Source organism: Cydia amplana, chromosome 15 (genome assembly GCF_948474715.1).
Source record: "Cydia amplana chromosome 15, ilCydAmpl1.1, whole genome shotgun sequence".
Classification (NCBI taxonomy): domain Eukaryota; kingdom Metazoa; phylum Arthropoda; class Insecta; order Lepidoptera; family Tortricidae; genus Cydia; species Cydia amplana.
Genome location: NC_086083.1, coordinates 9,167,352 through 9,186,620, shown reverse-complemented (window position 1 = coordinate 9,186,620; position 19,269 = coordinate 9,167,352). Strand labels below are relative to the sequence as shown.

Here is a 19,269-nt window from a genome sequence, read left to right as displayed (position 1 = left end):
CGACGCTATCTGCGCAGTGATACGTAAATAATGAGGACCAGCAATCGATATGAATACATTCTGGTCTGGGCTATATTTTGTGAGGCTTTCACCTACCAATAACAATATGTTTTAAACCAACTATATTCCAAACCTTATAGAGGTTATACTATAAATGTATTTGGGATGAGACAGCTTTATTTATAGAATAGAAGTTATACATGTGTCATGATTAAATAAGACGTTTTCACTGTAGGTATTTACCCGTTTGGATTGGTGTCGACGCGATATCCAAAACAATAACGTGAAACTCAATTTTGTATGGCATTGACAATCTTTATTATATGCTTTTCTAAGTTTTCTATACATTGTATAAATGAAAAACGGCCGAAAAATGGCAATATATCGGATATCCATCTCGGCCGAAGATTGATGACTAAGGCAATCTGTTTTGTGCTATGGTCTATTGTCGCCTCTTACGCTGCTAAAGGAAAGGTATTTAACACAAAACCTCCTTTACGATTAAATCTGCTACTATTCCGATTTTGAGATCATTACAAATGAGATGAGCCCAGAAGGTTAAGGAGTTGGCAGAGGACCGGATGATGAGTTGGAGATTGCTCCACCGACAAGAGCACAACTTTTAAATAAGAAGAAGAAGAAGACACATTTGTCTTCTCAAATGATGATTCAAATTCCTCAATTTTGATTGTCTAACTATGATCCAAATTTTAACATTTATAAAACATTGTGGCGACAGTGTATAAAACTGATGCCTACTGTACCTAGTGCCACTGAAATTATTCTTGTTATTTCTTTGAATCAATCATACTCGAAGTTCCCCCAATTTCTAACATTTCCGCTCACATTCCCAGGATAAATATCCTAACTTTCTAACTATAAGTCACCAAATATAAGGCCACGTGTTTCCAAAGTTCTTACTACGTACGTGTATCCATATAAGTGACTGATGTTTTTGAGCCCGTGTTTCTTGAGAAAACTAAAGTTTAAAATTAAAGGTACCTATTTTTATTTAAGTGGGTCCATGCCCTCTCAATATATTTAGAGTCATCTTACTCTTCATAATTCTGCGAGGTTATGCGCTTGGCGAGGAACAGAAGCCATGGAGGAACCTGGTCTTCAACAACAGAAGGACAAGATGACTTGAGGGAACGACTGAAGAAGAAACATGTTTTAAACTAAGAATCAACCACGCCATGAAAAAGGTTTCAAGCCACTGGACTGTAGTGTTAAGGCCTGTACAAACGGGTAAATTTGATGCCCAATTTCTTTAAATTGTCTGATCAAATCAGGTGGTGCGGACGCAAATGCCAATTTGGCGACTTTCACCAATTTTAAATGTAGGTATGGTGATATTTGAGCCCTCTAAATTAAAAAAAAAAATACCCCCAAACGCGAATACTAGCGTCAAAAATTGGTATTCTTGCGTCCGCACCCTATTTTATCAGTAATATCGGTCATAATCGGCGAGCCAAATTGGCGTTTGCGTCTGCGCGGCCTGACTTGATCGGCCAATTTAATCAGATTGGCTAAAAATGGACCCTGTCTAAACAGGCCTTTAATTACAAACAAAAGCCGTTCTCTGACAGCTCCAGCCTCACTTGTTGACACAGTAACATTGAATGCGGTCGGTTGTCATCGAGCGTAGGCGTTTCGGAAATTACCGTTCGTCAGCCGACAGGCAAGGATGGGCACACAATCAACGTGACTGAAATGACTGGGCCTTGTTTATCGAGTTACTTGTATTTTAATTGGATTCTACTGGGAGTTTGACGTTTTTGAGCGAGACTGCCACTAGCGCTGTAAAATGTTGACTTTTATCAATTTAACAACTCAGCACCTTTACAATGATTATTATTATATTTTCGACGAGTGCTCTAATTGTAATTCTTTTCTAAGTAAGTATTTCTGTATTTTTTTGCGAAAAAGTATGTGGGCAGTTAAGCTAACACAAGGAATCTTAGCTAATACTTATACAAATGCATTAATTCATTACTTTTACATCTGTTCTTAGTTATAAGGGGTACATATAAAAAGCAAATGTGTATTACAAATCACTTTAGAATACCTAATCTTAAATCGCTACACGTGGACCTATTAACATTTTGATTTCAATCAACATTCCGGCACCTATTCAATTGATAACAAAAAAAAACAATAATTGACTTTTTTCCTTTTCCGAATCAAATCAAATCTTTTTAAAGCCTTGATCTTTAAAAAGAATTAGGGACCTTTATTTTAAAATTACAAGGAAACGAAAACAGTGACAAAAGCAGTAATTATGACAAAGGAGCTAGTTAAAAACCTAGCAGAAGCTCGAAGCAAGACACAAAGGCTTAATTAAAGCTTGTAGCTCGTAATTATGTGACGTATAAAGCCGGGCTGTGGATTAATAAGAGTCGTGATAAATGCACGTTATTTTAAACTCACTCACTAGATAGTGCGCTTCCTAACAGGACAGAGGACGATTTATCCGTAAAAATTCTAAAATGTTTCGTTTTAACTATAAAACTCCAGATAGATTAGAAATTATTAAAATTATTTAGAAACTAATTACTCACTTATTATTACCGTAAAATGGGGTGAGTCGGCGCAAAACTGACATTCAAACCTCGATAACATTCTATTTCTACATATGCAAACTGAATGGTGTATATAATAAGTGTTCCGGACATTTGTATTTTAGTTTTTATTTTATTTTGGGTAGTCCCATTTCATAACTTTGACAATAAACAGGAAAACCCACCTCACCCCGTAGTCCCTCGTATTTGGGGTGAGTTGGGTTTTCATACAAAGGTGATTTTGGAAGATTGTTGGATCGATTTTTTTTTATTATGAGTACTACTATAGCTCCATTTTAAATTGGAATACATTATTTTTGTAGCAGTAGCCTTAAAATCCCTTCTCACCCCCCTCTCAAACTTTCTCTCCCCATTCATAACCCACCTCTCCCCGCGAAACCTACTCACCCCGTTTTACGGTATGTCAATTAAAATACTCGGCATGTTTCGATCCATTTTCGAGGATATTTGTCTAGAGCAATGACGGAGTCCGTCTCTACTGATCGAGCGCGCGACGAGTACTCAGCGTGTGTACGTACACTTCGAATAAATAATACGTTTAGTTTGAGTAACCCTTTTCATATAATTTTAAAAGTTTCGCTTATCTTTCCACGGTAAAATAAGAATGCAAAAATAATATGGAATTTATATTTACTCTCTGCATCTTTTAGACTTTTTCTTTACTTTAATCATTATAAAAGTTAGGAGAGTCAAAAAACTTTAAAAATTCCCCAATTAAAATGTCAAGTTCAAACTATCAGTTTTATGCAGTTTTTTTAAATAACAACATATTTATTTACAGCCAGCCTTCTGGGCACGCAGCCAATAGGCGGCGATTTAGGCCAAATTTTTTATTTATAGTTTATGCTTAGTTTTTAATTTTAGTTATAATTTTTATTTTATTTACATAAAAGATTTATATAAGTTATTACTTATAGAATTTTTCACAACTCACCAACGCATTTTAACTACCTTTACACATCATTTATATAGATGGTCAACCAAATCTTGTCAGTAAAAAAAGGCGCGAAATTCAAATTTTCTATGGGTTGATATCCCTTCGCGCCTACATTTTTCAAATTTGCCGCCTTTTTCTACTGACAAGATTTGGTTGACCCAGTATAGCTACGTTATCTCAATTGGAACAAAAATACCAATGATCGCTTACCAATAACACAAACATTCGGATTTCTTATTAGATTGTGATTAAAAGAATGCCAATAAATAATATGAATTCGTAAATATTTTCTGAATCAACCTTAATATGCCCTCGATCGTCCGTCTGACCCGTCACGACAATAGGGAATAGAGCGTGGAAGCCATTTTATTTATTTTTATGGCTCTCAAATATATGTATACCCGACCGGTGTGAAGTTTCGTAAAGTTCTGAACAAATTAAAACTATTCAATAGGTATTTCTAACTAAAATAGGTAAAGGCTGTAGACTCCAAAATATGAAATGAAATGAAATATCTAAATTATAGCATTCATTATATGCCCCATGCAAATTGCTTTTCAACCTATTTAATGTACTTATGTCATTTTACATACTAGAACAAATTAAATTATTTTCAGAAAATATTTTAAATTGTTATTATTTCGAGTAGTCATACTAATACTATATAAATTATAAACTGAAATAAATGTCATATACTCAGAAAAAGTGACCCAAGCCTCTAGCCCAAGCCAGGGGGCGCCATAAGCCTTCAGTATGAAGTGCATATATGTACTTGGAAAAATTCGACCCCCGTGGCCGAGAGGTAACAGGCACCTGCCGCGATAGCAGAGGACGCTGGTTCGATTCCAGCCTGGGGCACTAGAGGCTTGGGTCACTTTTTCTGAGTATATGACATTTATTTCAGTTTATGTCATTTTACTCGAAAACTATAAGCCAGGATCCGAACCGCCGACCTATACATACATTACATTTGGTTATTTAATAAACTCAAGTAGAAACGGGCCGCGATTGTCATTTTATTTTAAAAATCTGACCCCTGAAGAAATTTGTAGCCCTGTCTGTCTGTTAGCATGCGCGCAACGGTCGGTGAAGCGGGCGGCTCGCGCAGTGCCCGGAGTGCAGCCGTCGTGAGCACTCAAGCCTGAGGAAGGACCCCCGATGGGTTCGAAACATGTTGCCATAACAGATCCTAAGCACATGTACATAAATTCTCCTTACCTTGATGAGTCCAATAGATGAATCAGCTCGCTCTAAGCTGCAGATGCTGAACTGGATCGACGGCAGGTCCAGGCGGTAGGAGAGCTGCCGCTGGAAGGTCTGCAGACGCGTCGGCACGATCGGGAGCGTCGTTTGTCGTAGAACCTGTAACGAAAACACTTTTATTATACCCTTTTATATTTGGCCTTCGCCACGTTGCGTATTTACCGTGGTGCCACAGAATAAATAATAGTACTAGGTACATAATTAAGGTTCACTCTCTAACAAAACGCGTCTATTACGACAGGTATGACTAAAGAAACATATGGGACAGATTTTTAAATTGGGGTGATAAATTGGTGGTATTGGTAACGGTACGACACACTCACACTCACAGACCTCCAACCCCGGGCCGTACCAATAAGCTTTTCGGAACTTATGTACGACATCTCATTTGACGTTTAACTAAATGCTTTTCGGCGAAGAAAAACATTGTGAGGAAGCCGGACGAATCCCAATGAAGCTGGTTTCTCTTCTGGGTTGGAAGGTAAGATAGTAGTCGTTTTCATTAAGGTTGCATTAGGTTGAGCCTAACTATTCTAAATCTTACGTGCATTGTCAAACTTACTGCATATACTATCCAAACTTTGTTACAACAATTATATTTCAGGTAGCCCACCTAAAGTAAAAAAAATTTTAGAGCTAAATTGAGTTTTTATTTCAAGTTGAAAGGTCTAACCTAATTAACTGCTTTCTGCCTTTGTTAGGTTAATCTAATTAATTTGTGATAACTGCAAAAATTACGCCTTAGTTATTCAGATTATTAGGATGATTAAGGTATTTATTGGTTTTATACGAGTTTTACTTAATTATGCCTTGGCTTTGCAAATTTAAAAGACGCAGATACTTCAATATTCTGGCTGAATAAGCCCGGGTCGTACTTGGTTAAATAGGTATTATAGCAGTTCAGCGAGAAAATGCTACCTGTTTTAAGGTGACAGTCCATTCCAACCGCAGCTGCACTACTGTTCATTTTACTATGGAAATTGACAGTAACAGCGACGCGTTCAGTACCAGTAGTGCAGCTGCGGTCAGAAATGGAATGTTATCCTTATAGGGACTATTCGGACGCGCGTGATTCAAATTGTAAAACGTAGTTGCGTAAATTTAGCTAAACGTTGAAAACTATGACATTTGTTTGAATATTATAATTCTAATATTGTAGTGAAACAACACATTTTCAAGCAAAATAACACCTATTCGTCGTTTTCTAAAACTCGTCTGCTGGGGACTACCCCAGCTCCCTAGTGTACCATTTTGTCGCACGACGCAGAAATATTATCCTAAGTAACATTTATACTTAAGCACCACTTCACGGCCGGCGACGATTTACATCTAAAAATTACATTTTACTGGTCACGTCTGAATCTGATAGAAAAATCCCGTAAAGTCAGCCAAGAAAAATGAGTTCAAATTAGATTTTTACAACCCACATGCTTATCCCGTTCATGTATAACGGTCCTATATTTTCTAAGGATTCGTTCTGAAATTTTCATCGCTGTTTGGAGATGATAAAACCGTAGATATCTTAGCGTGTTATTTCCCTATGATGTACGAGTATAAAATATTGTAAAATTGCGTCAATACCTCAAATTTATTTTTCTTGTGGACAATAGTTAACATCATCCCTACTAATAATATAAATGAAAAAGTAACTTTGTCTGTCTGTCTGTCTGTCTGAAACCTCTTCACACTTATAAACCGTTGACCCGATTTAGATGAAATTTGCAGGAAAATTGTAAGAGGCTGAGATAGATTGATAAAATGTATTTAACATTTTATCAATCATCATCATCGCGGACGAAGTCGCAGGCAGAAGCTAGTGTTCGAATAAAAGTAATGATTTTACTACACGGGTCGGGATAAAGGTTCGATCAGACAATTAGGTTTTATGGCCGTTTGGGCGTATCCACAGGAGATTCAATCTAATTGCGGTGTATGAGCCTTAGTTACTATGTTCGTGCAAAAGGTTTTTAAGAGGCCGGTATCGATTTTAGTCGCAAAAATGTAAAATTGATAGATTTAAGGATGACTCATGTTAGACCGGGCCAACCGGGCCGTGTCCGGGCCAGAGCTTCCGGCGCTTACTTTTCTATGACAGATGACAGCTGATCACGTGATGCTTTCCATAGAAACCAAAGCATCGGAAGCTCCGGCCCGGACACGACCCGGTCTAACGTGAGTCATCCTTTAGTCGATGAAATTGTACACCTTTTGTTACGTAATAGAAATAACAAGTACTGATATCTATTAGCACTTCTTCTTATCTTGCACTTTTTCAGATCATTTTTTTGAAAACAGACTCACAATTTTTTTTTTCTGATGGACGTTTAAGTAAACGCGTGTAAAGTTTGGACTGCTAAAAATGGTAATTTTGTATTACACATATCCTGTACTCCACCTTTAATAGACCATATTTTTATTATATGATATTGAACAAGAGCAAATGAAAGTTAGACGTAATAAATTTTCACTAGATTCAAAACATGTGACCATTTTCCTTGAAAATCGACTTAATTTCAACGTAATTTTGATACTTAAACAATCTACAACATTTCCTGAAACTGTTCTTATACATCATTTTCTATAATTTACCACTATAATTTTTTGATGAATTTTTAAAAACTTCCCTTTCTCGTCATATATTGCCGGTGACGCACGCTCGGGACCTCATTATTAAAAGACAAGATGAGAAGACGTGCTAATTGAAACCAATACTTGTTATTTAGATATTACGTAACAAAAGGTGTACCATTTCAAATACTAAATCTATCAATTTTCATTTTGGCTCTAAAATCGTTAACGGGCTCTTAACTGGAAGAATACTATGTACATGGATTCGTTCGTAACCCATACCCGTGCAGGTATACGAAGTTTTCTTAAAGTATCCTAGATACACTCGTGAGTTCATTCTGTAAGTACTAAAGTCTACAACTGACAACGATACTTTTCCCTTAATGTTGAGATTCTCAAAATATGTAGTAATTCATGTAAACAATCAATTCATTATAAATACATAATGTTAAACAAATTTTAAGGAACTCGCGTATTTTTAGACTAAATATACGACGACGATAGGCCATGCCTGTGACTAAAATATACTATATTCAAATACAATTGTGATATGATTCATGAATAAATAAATAATAATGGAACCGTAAAATTAGTAAAATGACTGACGATATTTCCTATTTGAATACATAATATTACTTATTCCTGTTTTGTTACACGTATATTTCTTCACCTAACAAAGGTTACTAAGGTTACCTACTACTGTTTCAAGGATACTCGCATAATTTTGCCAATTTTCCCCGTCTGATCGTAAATCCCAATCGGTACGTCTCCCCTATTGTTTTCCAATTTTTTGCACTATTACCCATATTCAATATGCTACCTTTTCGTTTCACATTATACGCAGCTGCTTACTTCTTTATTTAAATACGTAAAAAAGCAGCAAATAGGTACTCGATTATTTGGGAAAAGATGGTTTTATGTCTTTGTCTATTATCATTGATATAATAATAATTTATCAAGCTATTATATAGTGGCATCAGTTAATTTATGTAATAACATAGATAATCTGTTTTCGTTTCATACAAATAAAATAGACAACCTGTTGGTTAAATTTTTGTTTAAGATTTCAATGTAATTTTCAAACAATGTGTATAACAACGTTTTTGTATTATTCAAGTAATCTCGTCCATAGGATCTCAAAATGGATTCAAGCCTCACCCGGGATTTATTTCTTGTTTTTAATCTTATAAGTATTCTTTGTGTTTCTTACTAAGCATATAAGAAACTACATCTTAAGCCTGAAATAAGAGCTTTACATGAGACGGGAGTCACCAGACTACTGCCGGGTTTGACGTAAATCCTGAATACAGTGCTGCATGCTGTCCGCGCGATACCTAAAGGTCTAACACTTGCGGTTGGTAAAACCTAAGGGTAAAACAGTTGCGCGGTGATGTTATAGTAGAAATTAGAACGTAGCAGAGTTTTGGTAGTAGGTAATACAAATTACACAGTTTTATTTACTTAACATAAATTAACACAAATTAACTTCATGCAGCCAAGCCTTCAACCAAACCAAAAAACTTCTTATAGTATGGCTCTTCTGAGGTGAACTTTTCGCTTCGAACCATAATCTTTCAAACAAAGGCCATTGTCTCTATTATCGCAAACCCGAGCGCTCGAGCGTTAGCACGTGCCAGTACAACATTCATATTGAAAAACAACCGGTATCGTCATAGTATTAAGGTTTAAATTTAATGTCACTGATATTCTAGATATTACGTTTTGGTAGTGTAGGACGATAGACCGCCCCTAAGCGATACGGCACTCATATTATTTTGATACTTAGTGTGGTGTTAAAAATGAAACATGGTTATCTAATCTAATACCCTTAAACGAGCAATTCTTGTTTATTTATATATTTATTTATATATATATATATATATATATATATATGTATATATATATATAGTCATAGTCATAGTCATAGTATATGTCGGGGATCTCGGAAACGGCTCTAACAATTTCGATGAAATTTGCTATATGGGGGTTTTCGGGGGCGAAAAATCGATCTAGCTAGGTCTTATCTCTGGGAAAACGCGCATTTTCGAGTCTTTATATGTTTTCCGAGCGAAGCTCGGTTACCCAGATATTTTATGATAAAGCATTGTATATTTGTTATATAACAAATTCTAAGGTAACAATGTAAATTTAAGATTAATAAGTTTAACATAGGTATAATCAACATTTTTCCGTGTAGGTATATAAACAGTTACTTACTAAGTACTAGATAAAATCGTGTCATAAAAAATCAGATATAATAAATTTCTTGCAATCAAAATCCAGGGTCACGTAAGCAGGTCGTCAAGTTTTTAACAATATCGGGCAGAGTACTTATATAAATAACACGAAGCACACGGTTAGGATATTAGAAACCGACTTAAACCTGATGTAGGGTCGGTAAATGATAAAATAATGTGCCCCACTACTCATGCACACGGATCTTGCATACCGCTCTTCTCATAAACCTATTGTAAATACCTATGCAAAACAATAGTGGTTAGGTCGCAAATCCTTATCAGTGTTTTTATTGTCACTATGCGTCGGCATCACATCAGAGGTGCTAATTTCACAGTAGGTATCGTTATTTTAAAGATAAGAAAAAATAACAATGCTTGCAGCTGCACCTTTGTAAATTATTACGTTTACCACCGCAAGCTAATAATTTAAATAGAGCAATATAATAAATATGTAACCACGTTTCATTTTTAACACCACACTAAGTATCAAAATAATATGAGTGCCGTATCGCTTCGGGGCGGTCTATGGTCCTACACTACCAAAACGTAATATCTAGAATATCAGTGACATTAAATTTGAACCTTAATACTATGACGATACCGGTTGTTTTTCAATATGAATGTTGTACTGGCACGTGCTAACGCTCGAGCGCTTGGGTTTGCGATAATAGAGACAATGGCCTTTGTTTGAAAGATTAAGGTCCGAAGCGAAAAGTTCACCTCAGAAGAGCCATACTATACCAACCGCCTAATTTAAACGGGACATCTATACCTAATTAAATAATTATAGCAGCCATTCTCAAAGTGTGTTCCGCGGAACCCTAGGGTTCCGCGACACCCCTGCAGGGGTTCCGCAAGAATTTAGAATTATGCTTATTTAATAAAAAAAATACACTTCTAAAAACTATTGTTTTATTGTAGGGTTCCATCAAGTATTTCGCTTTCCAAAAGGGTTCCGTCAAAAAAAAAGATTGAGAACCGCTGAATTATAGGACTCAGTTCATCACCAGTCAGTATGTGGCCTGCTTAACGATAAGGATGTAATTACATCGAAGCTCAAATATTCAATATATTGGTATCCGATTACGTGTTTGCCTTAGAGGTTTCTCCGATGTTCATGTATACATGATTTTAGAGCGGAATTCGACGTATTTTGATAATACATGACATAGTAAATGAATAAACATTTTATCGAGGAAATACCCAGACACAGTGGCGGCAATAACGATGCAGTAACAGTATTGCAGCTTCAGTTGACATCCGAACGTCAACTTCATGAAAACAGCAAGTACAAAAAATATAGAACATTACGCGTATTTATGTTAAAAAGATATAGCTACCTACCTAAAAAATAAAAATTATATAAAAAAAACCTATATTAGGTTTAGGTTAGGTTAAACCACGAACAAAAAAGTAACTTAGGGCCCGATTCGGATTTTGTAATAAACATCTATTAGATAACTTTTAGACATCGCCAAGATACGATAACGATATGTTTAAGATCTAACCTGTCAAATTTGACATTTCCGCGATTCTGGAGATACTCTTGAACGATTTCCACAAGATATTACTTAGAGATCTAATTCACATCTAATAGATATCTAACACGATCTATCGTAAAAGAGACATTGGTTGCCTGAATTGCGCTGCAAAAGAGAACTAGTTGAAATCTAAACTATAACGTATCTAGAATGGATCTAGTACGTGTCGTCTCTTGTGAATATCTTGAAGTTCGAATACGGCAGTTCAAGTCTTAAACTATATAATATTTTATACGATATTAAGGTGGTAATCTCATGAAACAGTCAGTTTATATATTTCTGGATACAAATACATATAAGTTATGTAGGTATATCGTCGTGACAATTTGGAATAATCTAGCACTGTTATGTTTTTTATTTGTTTTATTTTAAATAACCAAAGAGTTCTAAATAGACCACCGCTGCATCAGTTCCAACATCCAAGTAAAAACACAAAGCGACATAAATCAATGTTGTTTTGTTTGATTAATTTATTAGGTACCAACATAAATAATTAAGAGCACATTTTAACTAAGACACGTACCTACCTTACATAACCAACACATCATCAAAAACTTATTAACTTTTCTCAAACTCGAATTATACGTTACCTCGCAGCAGAATCCTAATCTAGTTATTATAAACCGCAACTTTAATCTCAGCTTCTCCAAGTAAAGTTGTATACCTAGTTGGAAATACTTTTATGCGATGGTTACGTTGCATGTTGCACTTAATCTTGACTCGCACTCAAGCTTAACGCCAACTTATGAGGCTGAAGGCACTTTTCCCAATTACCCAGCCTTTGGCGAGGACTTTATGCTGTAATGAAATAAGATTTTAACTGGAATTTAAGGGTCTTAATGTTACGTTTATGCATGTTTATAGCGTTTCTGGAGCTAAATGAGATCTAGTTAAGAGTTATTTATTAAAAAAACTATTTCATTCGTTTTTAGGGTTCCGTACCCAAAGGGTAAAAACGGGACCCTATTACTAAGACTCCGCTGTCCGTCCGTCCGTCCGTCCGTCCGTCCGTCTGTCACCAGGCTGTATCTCACGAACCGTGATAGCTAGACAGTTGAAATTTTCACAGATGATGTATTTCTGTTGCCGCTATAACAACAAATACTAAAAACAGAATAAAATAAAGATTTAAGTGGGGCTCCCATACAACAAACGTGATTTTTGACCGAAGTTAAGCAACGTCGGGTGGGGTCAGTACTTAGATGGGTGACCGTTTTTTGCTTGTTTTGCTTTATTTTTTGTTGATGGTGCGGAACCCTCCGTGCGCGAGTCCGACTCGCACTTGGCCGGTTTTTTCAAAGCTAGTATTATATCAACATACAAAAAAAGCAAACTTACGTCTTAAGATTATTTATTTATGAACACATAAACTTACAGTTGAACAAACTAAGATGTTTATAAGATAAAATCAGGTCAGCGCACAAACATAAAAATTTCTATAAGTCATTATATAAATAAAGATACTTACCTAGTTCAATTGAGAGTTGTTCATTATGCAAATATTGTTTTTACAAAGCTAATATGAAACTTTATACTGTGGGCTATAAATGTAAATAATCGTTCAAAAGTTTCTTGCGAACTTCAGATTCATAACACCGTCTGAAAACTTTTACAATGTTGCAAAATGCTTTTTCATATCTATTTCAAGAGACTGTAAAATCAGAACTAGCCTCGTTTACATCTAAAACGTTACCTGCCTGAATCAAGACAAACACAGACCAAAGCATCAAATTAATAAACGCAAAATCAAGCTAGTTTTTTTATAATAATTAAGTACTATAAAAATTAATAAACCGAGCTTATTTTCGCAACATCGTTTAGGAACTAAAGCGTTCGAACGAGTAGTGTAAGGCCTGAGTGGACGCTCGAGTTGGGCGTGCAGCGGGGCGGGGCGTGCGGCGTGCATGTTAAACAAATGCAAACGCATAGGAGCGGCCTTAGTGCACGCTGATCAAATCACTTGTCAGTTCCACGCCACGTTGCACGCCCTGCCGAATGCTCCGCTTCGAGCGTCCACTCAGGCCTTACACTCAGTCTAACCCCCGTGAGCAAAGACCTAAAATATCAAAGTAATAATTATATATTAACTACTATTATTACTTCCATACCGCTTTATAGCTTAGGGGCACTTAGTAATTATGACGTAATTTTATAATGTTTGATCCAACCTACTAAAAATATTCATTCCTTTTTTTCTATTGTATCAAAGGACTATTATTCCTTTTTGGTTTTTCGATTTCCCCTGCGAGTTATATTTACACGTGTTTTACAGAATGTCATTAAAACATAATGTCTAAAATATTCTTCTTAAAGTGCGTGACTTCTCTCTGAAGTTAAATACCTAGGTTTAGAATAGGTCTATTCTAAACCTAATATCGTTACCAAAACCTACATACCTACTTGCGATCATGTAAATAGGTAGAATGTTTAAATCCCAACTACAGCTAAACCACGATTAAAATTTACATAGTTCGTCCAACCATACACCGCACGCGGTTTCGGCGTGTACCTGCAACATATCGACAACACCTAAACAAACAATATATCCAATTGAAAGCGTATCAGGCCAGCAGGTCTCGACCTATCCTCAGGGAGTTCTCGGTAAATAGAGGATTCCGAGAAATTAAATATATTCTGAGGACTGTTTCATCTGTTGCTTCGCCAAGTATTATGATTTCTCTTAGGAGTATAAGGTAAGCGAAAAGCTTTTCAACGCAACGATTGTTCACGTCAATATTGGTATTGGCCTTGAGATGTTTAATACCTTACTTATCCTAATATTAGTTTTGGCATAAGGTTAGGTTTGAACCCAGTACTGCCAGTTTTTACGAACTAGTACGAGTAATGTAAGAAAAATACTGCTATCAATATACCAATATCGGAAAAAAAAGCTTTTTCTCAATCTTACGAGTAGGTATTTGAGGCAGAAAAATAAGTAGAACTACATAAGTACCTATACCTATATTTATATGATTTGAAGCATCATACAAACAGCATTCAGTACCTAGAGTCCCATATCTTCACCTACCTAAACTAACCCTAATACCTATGTTTGTACCTAAGTATAAGGCTCCATTAACGATTTTAGAGCCAAAATGTTAAATTGATAGATTTCGTTGTTGAAATTGTACACATTTTGTTACGTAATATCTAAATAACAAGTATTGGTTTCTATTAGCACGTCTTCTCATCTTGCCTTTTAATAATGAGGCCTCGAGCGTGCGTCATCGGCAATATATGACGACCAGGGGCAGTTTTTAAAAATTCATCAAAAAATTATAGTGGTAAATTATACAAAATGATGTATAAGAACAGTTTCAGGAAATGTTGTAGATTGTTTAAGTATCAAAATTACGTTGAAATTAAGTCGATTTTCACGAAAAAAAATCACTTGTTTTGAAGTAATTTCTGGTGAAAATTGATTTCGTCTAACTTTCATTTACTCTTGTTCAATATCATATAACAAAAATGTAGTCTATGAAAGTTGGAGTAGAGGATATGTGTAATACAAAATTACCATTTTTAGCAGTCCAAACTTTACGAAATTTCCAAATAAGATCGACTAAATCAGTGCTTTGCGCGCGTTTACCTAAACGTCCATCAGAAAAAAAATCATTACTAATTTAGTGAGTCTGTTTTCAAAAAAATGATCTGTACAAGTGCAAGATAAGAAGACGTGCTAGTAGATACCAGTACTTGTTATTTCTATTACGAAATAAAAGGTGTACAATTTCATTTACTAAATCTATCAATTTTACATTTTTGTGACTAAAATCGATACCGGCCTCTTAAGAAAATGTTCTAACACAACCAAACAGAAAATCAATACGTATTGATTGAAAATTAAGATCAAATTCATACCCGTTATTACAATCAGAATACGACTCCAGGGTAAAACATACAATAAACAACCATATAACGTTTGGTAGAGACTGATTCTAACAACTATACGCCGGAACTGTCTAATACACTAATAACACCTATATATGGGGCATTATCTATTATGAAAAGGGACCTTATTGTCGATGGCGCTTACGCCGCACAGCGTCGTGCGGCATTGTATTTATATCGGAGCATCGTTAATAATGGCGTAAGCGCCATCTATAATAAGGTCCCTTTTCATAGATAACGTCACATAACTCGTATTTCCCGCCAGAATAGTCTCTGACCACATAGCAACCAGTTAGGTTAATTGCCGAATAATTGCGTTACCTGTTTATAGCATTCCCTTCTCGTTATTAATTGACTTAATCCGATCCAACTGTTAAATACGGTTTTGTAATGGTTTGCCAGGCCTGAATAAATATTAGGTACCGTAAAATGGGGTGAGTAGGGGCAAAACTGACATTCAAACCTCGATAACATTTTATTTTTACATATATGCAAACTGAATGGTGTATATAATAAGTGTTCCGGACGTTTGTATTTTAGTTTTTATTTTATTTTGGGTAGTTCCATTTCATAACTTTGACGATAAACAGGAAATCCCACCTCACTCCGTAGTCCCTCGTAATTGGGGTGAGATGGAATTTCATACAAAGGTGATTTTGAAACATTGTTGAATCGATTTTTTTTATTATTAGTAGCTCCATTTTAAATTGGAATACATTATTTTGTAGCAGTAGCCTTAAAATCCCATCTTACCCCCTTTCATCCCTTTTCTCCCCATTCATAACCCAACTCTCCCCGCGAACCCTACTCACCCCATTTTACGGTACTTATAATGTTAAATGAAATACTGTTAAAGAAAACTTATACTGATAACTATCCAAGATTAGAATGAGTAAACTGAGAGTTGTGAGTGACGTTTTTTTATTCTGGCGTATTTATGTAAAATTATTGCTACATTAATGTGACATCATCAAAGAAATTGTATCATAGCGAGCATTTTGACAAAATTCTTACAGCGTGGCCAATAAATACGGTAACAATTTTTTTTTAGGAAATATATTTCTTTCTTACTTACACGTGTTTTTCAATATAAAATAAAAATACAACCATTCAACAAAAATAACAAAATATTATTTTTTGACTTTGATACACAAATTCAAAGCTTTGTAAACATCATGAACAGGAAATGGGTGTCAATTTAATAGCGACGTCTAAGTATGTGGGCGGTCTCTTTTTGAAAGTAGTACCTTAAACGACACGAGCAGACCTTTACGCAATGAAGATAAACCTCCAAAATTAATCTCTTATTAATTTTTTTAAATCTCTTATTATTCCTAAAAGCTAAATCATATTTCCCGAGCTTGTAATTATGTCTTCCGGTTCTTTCAAAGGCAAGTCATATATAAAAGTATAATTTGGAAATTCAGACTTTTAGACAATTATACTATATTCATATTATTTCGTAGAAGACAGAGTTTATTCGTACGTAAAATTAAATCTTTCCCATAGTACCTACGACATTATTAGGAACAAATAGGGCTTACATTTCTTTCAAGAAAATAAGAACTTGGATAGATTAAGTTTCTTCTAAACTACACTTTGAAAACGAGTTTTTATTACCTAATTGAATTTTTATTGCGCAGTCAATGACACATTTTATTTAGGGATTTTGCTATGATTGACAATATAAATATAAAAAGTTTAGAAGTGTTCCTTTGCTACGTTATACTTTAGTTTAATTATTGTTAATACATAGTATTATATCGTGAATATTGATTTATTTTACGTTAGAAAAAATATGTGTATATACCTAAGTACCTAATCGTTACAAGTATTATATTAAACTTTTATTGTCAATAAAGATTTTGTTATTGTTACATTGTTAAACCTAATTTTAATAATTGACACATCAACTGACCGCACATTTGTTTGCTACCGTCGTAGTATAAAAACACGGAAGAATCAGACAGTTTTGTGTGTACTTCATAAAACAAATTTCATTGCCCTTTAATAGCATTACCAGGCATGTTTTTATAACACAACCTATAGGTGAAATGCCGTGAAAGCTTTTCAATGTAACCCTTTGCGCAGCCAATGGCTATTTTCTTTGTATAATGGTCGGAACAGGAGGAAAGTTATTATTATATAATAACATAACATTAACAAAGGTTGCAGAACCAACAGGCTTTTAGAGATTATGGTGAAATGAGATTGGGTCTCATTTTTAGGGTTCCGTAGCCAAATGGCAAAAAACGGAACCCTTATAGATTCGTCATGTCTGTCTGTCTGTCCGTCTGTCTGTCCGTCCGTATGTCACAGCCACTTTTCTCCGAAACTATAAGAACTATACTGTTGAAACTTGGTAAGTAGATGTATTCTGTGAACCGCATTAAGATTTTCACACAAAAATAGAAAAAAACAATTAATTTTTGGGGTTCCCCATACTTCGAACTGAAACTCAAAATTTTTTTTTTCATCAAACCCATACGTGTGGGTATCTATGGATAGGTCTTCAAAAATGATATTGAGGTTCCTAATATCATTTTTTTCTAAACTGAATAGTTTGCGCGAGAGACACTTCCAAAGTGGTAAAATGTGTGTCCCCCCCCCTAACTTCTAAAATAAGAGAATGATAAAACTAAAAAAAATATATGATGTACATTACCATGTAAACTTCCACCGAAAATTGGTTTGAACGAGATCTAGCAAGTAGTTTTTTTTTAATACGTCATAAATCGCCTAAATACGGAACCCTTCATGGGCGAGTCCGACTCGCACTTGGCCGCTTTTTACATAAACGTGAGAACCGAATGACTATTCCTCTATTGAGTCTTTTTTAAGCGCAACTTAAAAGGAATCGTCTCTCCGAATAAAGACTTCGTCAAAAATTCTGTGGGTTTTATCAAAATACTAGTAGCAGTTGAGGAAATAAGCGTTATTGTATGGTGTACCTAACCCATGAATTTTACATGAAGACAAAGAATTTTGAATTATTTTGTAATAAAATGAGAGTTCTCTGAAAATGCCTCAAGTCTCTATAAAAGACTCTGGTTTCTAACAAGTTGAAAAGAACACGAGTTTCGTCTTAATTATTATGTGACTGAAAAACACGGTCGAGTCTTAAAGCAGAGGACTCAAAGGACTCCAGAGCCCGTACCATGAGTCACTGACAGTTTCAAAACTGACATTTACGCTATCGAGAACGCAATTTACTTTCTATAGATCTCGTTTGCACTAATATAAATAATAAATAAATATTATAGGACTTCCTTACACAAATTGACTAAGCCCCACGGTAAGCTCAAGAAGGCTTGTGTTGTGGGTACTCAGACAACGATAGATATAATATACAAATACTTAAATACATAGAAAACAACCATGACTCAGGAACAGATATCTGTGCTCATCACACAAATAAATGCCCTTACTGGGATTCGAACCCAGGACCGCGGCTTCACAGGCCGGGTCACTACCCACTAGGCCAGACCGGTCGTCAAAATATGCGAGTACGAGCGAGATGTATAGAAAGTAAATTACGTTCTCGACGGCGTTTATGTCAGTGACAAACTGATGGTAGCCGTACTGCAGTCTTAATTAACGCTAAGTACAATGATAAGAAGTGCGATTTTCAAACAGGTGGCCGTGAGTTTGATTTTTGGCTTAAACTTATTATGTTTTTGAAATCAAAAACAATAAAAGAAATACATTTCCGATGCTATTTTTTCATCCTCAGGCCCAGCAGAGCTTATCTCGAGACTCGCTGTTCTTAAAAGCTTTGCAAAAACCAGTAATGGACTATGGACGTGAATAAGCTCAGAAGGCGTATTCAGATTTGAAAAAAAAACCTTATATTGATTTGATATGAATAGTACACCTCGCTCATAAGCCCAGTATATTTTTGATTATGTACATCTACTCAATAGTGCTTACACACAAGCTGGCTGCTGCCTCTGCGTGTGCATCTCTTGACGGGCAAGGCAGCATGCATGTATTGGTTTCGGCTCCGCGAACGCCTCCCAAATGTCCGGAATAGGGTTTGCAAACCGGATCCGGAATGTATGAAATTATCCGGATCTGGATCCGGATCCGCGGATTCTCCCATACATTTCGGATCCGTCGTACAAACCCTAGTCCGGAACAGCAATTTTCCGTAAACGAGAAAGGGAAAGCTGATCATCATCAATATTTAAGAGCTACGCTCTTGTCGGTGGAGTAATCGCCAATCTTCTCTTTTCTGGGCCAGCCTTTTA

General features: G+C 35.6%; 1 protein-coding gene across 3 annotated transcripts in view; it reads right to left on the bottom strand.

The window, feature by feature from the left end:
- LOC134654566 (synaptotagmin-10-like) overlaps positions 1-19,269 on the bottom strand; it is a 101,692-nt gene that overhangs the window by 28,588 nt on the left and 53,835 nt on the right. For all 3 annotated transcript variants that reach the window (XM_063510032.1, XM_063510031.1, XM_063510030.1), the window contains one exon: positions 4,738-4,881. In XM_063510032.1, coding sequence (XP_063366102.1) covers positions 4,738-4,881 — 144 coding nt within the window. The remainder of the gene's footprint in view (positions 1-4,737; positions 4,882-19,269) is intronic.